Source organism: Amblyomma mixtum, chromosome 3, assembly GCF_055824585.1.
Source record: "Amblyomma mixtum isolate Tamu chromosome 3, ASM5582458v1, whole genome shotgun sequence".
Taxonomy (NCBI): Eukaryota; Metazoa; Arthropoda; class Arachnida; order Ixodida; family Ixodidae; genus Amblyomma; species Amblyomma mixtum.
This window is the reverse complement of record NC_143014.1, coordinates 135,795,357-135,798,625: the sequence shown is the minus strand read 5'-3', so window position 1 is coordinate 135,798,625 and position 3,269 is coordinate 135,795,357. Positions and strand designations below refer to the sequence as shown.

Below are 3,269 nucleotides of genomic sequence, written 5' to 3'. Positions count from 1 at the left end.
TGAGATGGCGTAAGTGCTCATCAAAGGTTTCCGAATACACGACAATGTCATCCAGGTAAGCAAGAGCGTGGTGCCACCTTGCATCGCCTAGGACACGGTCCATCAGACGCTGGTACGTCGCGGGCGCGCCGACCAGGCCGAACGGCATTCGGGTAAACTGGAAAAGTCCCCGGTGACAAGTGAAGGCAGTTTTCTCTCGATCACTGGGGGTCATCTCCACCTGAAAGTATCCTCTGCTAGCATCGAGCGTAGTGAAGTACTTCGCTCCACCAACATTGGACACTATCGAGGGAATGCTCGGAAGTGGGTATGCGTCCTTCCGTGTCACCTCGTTCAGGCGTCGATAGTCCACACAAAGGCGGGTTGTTCCATCCTTTTTGGGCACCAGCACCACTGGAAACCCCCAGGGGCTGTTTGATCGTTCCACAACGCCTGTATCGAGAAGCTCGTCCAGTGCGTTATCGAGCGCTTTCCTCTTAGCCAAGCTGACTGGTCGAGGATTGCACTTCCATGGAACAGCGTCGCCTGTCTCAATTTTGTGCCTAACCAGCGTAGTGCAGCCAGGCCGCTCCGTGAATACGGCGTCGTACTCGTTTAGGAGCAGAGACAAACGCGCTTTTTCCTCCCCCGACAAGCTGTCTGAGTTGTCCAGCAGCGGGTGGGGAGGCCTGCATGCCGCCGCGGCACAGAGTGCAACCGCAGGGGGGACAGGGGGTCGCGCGGGAGGGGAGGGGTTCCCTTCCGCGCTTTTCCTCTCGACGCAGTCGACAGGCTGGTAGTTCAGCCGGGCCGAAGGCGTTTCGAGGCTCTTTTTCGGGCGATCGTTGCGTACGTCTGCGCGCGAAGCATCGGAAAGCGAATGTGCTTTCGACGCTTTTTGGGGTTGAACGAAAGGTTTCAGGGTGCCACATGCTCGCTCCCTATATCCTCCGTTGCAGACGTCAATAACAATGCCCGTCTTGGCGAGGAAGTCTCTACCAAGAATAATTGGAACCGATAGGCCGGGGAGGTGAGCGAAGCGCTGGCGCCTCACTCTTTTCTCCCACCGCACCACAAGCCGCGCGGCACCGCTCGCGTGCGCAGTGCCGCTGGCTAATCGGAACGTGAGGTTGCTCGCTCGCAGTCGGAGTCCGTTCCGACGGAGATGCTCACATACCTCGTCGCCAAACAGGGATGCGCTCGCTCCTGTGTCTAGCAATGCCATGAACCTACGTTGTGCCACTGTAAGCTCAATAAGCGGTACTGGCGTGTCGCTGGGTGGTTCCAAACGACAAGCCAGCGGGGCTAGGAGTTCGTGTGACTCACTGAGCACCGCTGTTGACGCCGCCGGCTGCGAAGCGTTGCTTACCGGCGGCTGCGTTCGTTTCCCGAAAGCGCGTGCTCTCGGTTCACGGGGCGTCTGCACTCCCGGGCGTAGTGCCCTCGTTGGTTGCACCGGTAGCAGAGGGTATTCGGCCATTGCCGGGCGGGGCAGTTGTCGCCTCGCGCCGGCTGACCGTTCCTCCCTGCCGGGCGAACCGTCGCAGATGCCCTTTGGTCTAGCGTCCTCGGGTCGGCATGTCGGTCCCGATTCTGCATACCTTGGCCACGCGCAGCGTGTGCTGACCGCATAGCATACGTGTACGGGTCGAGAGCTCGGTCTGACAGTTCCCAACCGTTTCTCAATTGCCCGTCACTGAATGCAACCATTTCGGCTCCCCGGGAACGGTTTCGAAAAGTGTCTCCGTTCCAGGCGCATCGCGGCTCAAGTGCCTGCGACGCTGGCGGGGGTGGCCGATACGCGCGGGAGGCGAGTATGTCCGCCTGTATGCGCTTGGCTGCCGAGGCGAGTTCGTCCAAGTCCCTGAACGGTACGCCTCGTAGGTAGGCTGCGAAGGTAGGGTGCGCTTGTCGCGTGACACGCTCTACCTTCTCGCCGTTCGAAGCTGAGGGGTCTGCAAAACGATAGAGTTCGTCCATCGCCCTCACGTACTCAAGCAACGATTCGTCCGGATGCTGAGTACGCAGCTCCAACTCGCGCCGCAGACGACGCTCGTAATCTGCGGGCAAGAACTCCTCGCGAAACCTCGCTCGGAACTCCTCCATTGTGCGAGACCGATGGCCAGTAAGGCGGAACCAGCGGGCAGCCTGATCAGTCAGTGAGATTGGCACGACACGCGCCAGAATCTCGCCATCGGAAAGCCCTGTCGCCTGCTGGTAGGTCAGCATGCGCTCAAGGTACTCGTTGGCACTGACAAGATCGTGATAGCCGCCGTAGCTGGGAAGGTCCACCCTTAGCCTCGGACTCGCCGCTGGAGCGGGTGTTTGCAGGTTGTTCTGCACGATACCCGTGAGGCTCTCTATGAGGCGCAAGGCGTTGCGCAACACAGCCTCTTGGGCCTGGCCAGGTAGTTCTGGCTGAGGGGCCCCGTGGGATGAGCAAGATTGCACATGTCGCGCCATGCTCTCCCTACCTGGCGGCATAGCGCTTGGCGAGAAGTGCCTAGCGTCGCCGCTCGTCTGAGCCGGTGTGTCGTGTGAAGCACCGCTCGGCTCAAACGATATAAGATCACAGGGGCTAGCGTCAGCCTCTGGGAACACACCTGCAGTAGTTGTTACTGCCGTGCCAAGATGTTGCTGCTGAGAAGCCGTATTGGACAACCACAGCAGGGACTGGATGTCAATCCCGCTCGCCGCCATGGCTAGTCTGTGTGTCGGCAGTCGCTCACACAGACACTCGGTTTGTCACACCTCTGGCCCCACGTTGGGCGCCAAGAATATGGGGGTTATTCTTGTAGTAACGCTCAAAGGGCTAGAAGCAGTTGTCGCTCTCTAGCACCAGCGTGCCAGCCCTAGCAGTCAGAGCTGTGACCCCCAACCCGCGGTGCGGTGAGTCGCAACCACGGCGGGTTCGGGCCAGAGGGGACAAACACGAGTATGCTACTCGGAGGAGCGTTTATTGCTCCCGAGCAATACAATGCAGCAGCAACAATACAACCGCCGTAACGAGGGCGAGTGTTCCGCTCGCGTACGGGGGTGAAAAACACAAAGGGCAGAACGCACGCAAAAATGTGGGGGAAGAAGGTTCCGCTCACCTCTCGTGGTTCCTCGCTCACGGCCCGCGGCGGTCAAGTCACACACGGTGGCCGGGCGATAAGGGCAGCGGTCTCCGTGACAGATCTCTGATCCGTGCGTGTGCACGGCTCCCGCCAGAAGACGAGCGAGCCTCGGGAGAATCGCGTCTCCTCCCGGGCTGTGGAGAGGAGGTCTCTCCGTTGTAAGAGGGGAAA

The 3,269-nt window shown here is 60.0% G+C and overlaps 1 protein-coding gene across 1 annotated transcript; it reads right to left on the bottom strand.

The window, feature by feature from the left end:
- Positions 1-1,222: 1,222 nt before the first annotated feature.
- On the bottom strand, positions 1,223-3,058 carry LOC149352040 (uncharacterized). The gene has a single exon (XM_089577112.1). The coding sequence runs from the start codon at positions 2,677-2,679 to the stop codon at positions 1,345-1,347; it is 1,335 nt and encodes a 444-aa protein (XP_089433238.1). The 5' UTR covers positions 2,680-3,058; the 3' UTR covers positions 1,223-1,344.
- Positions 3,059-3,269: the final 211 nt, after the last annotated feature.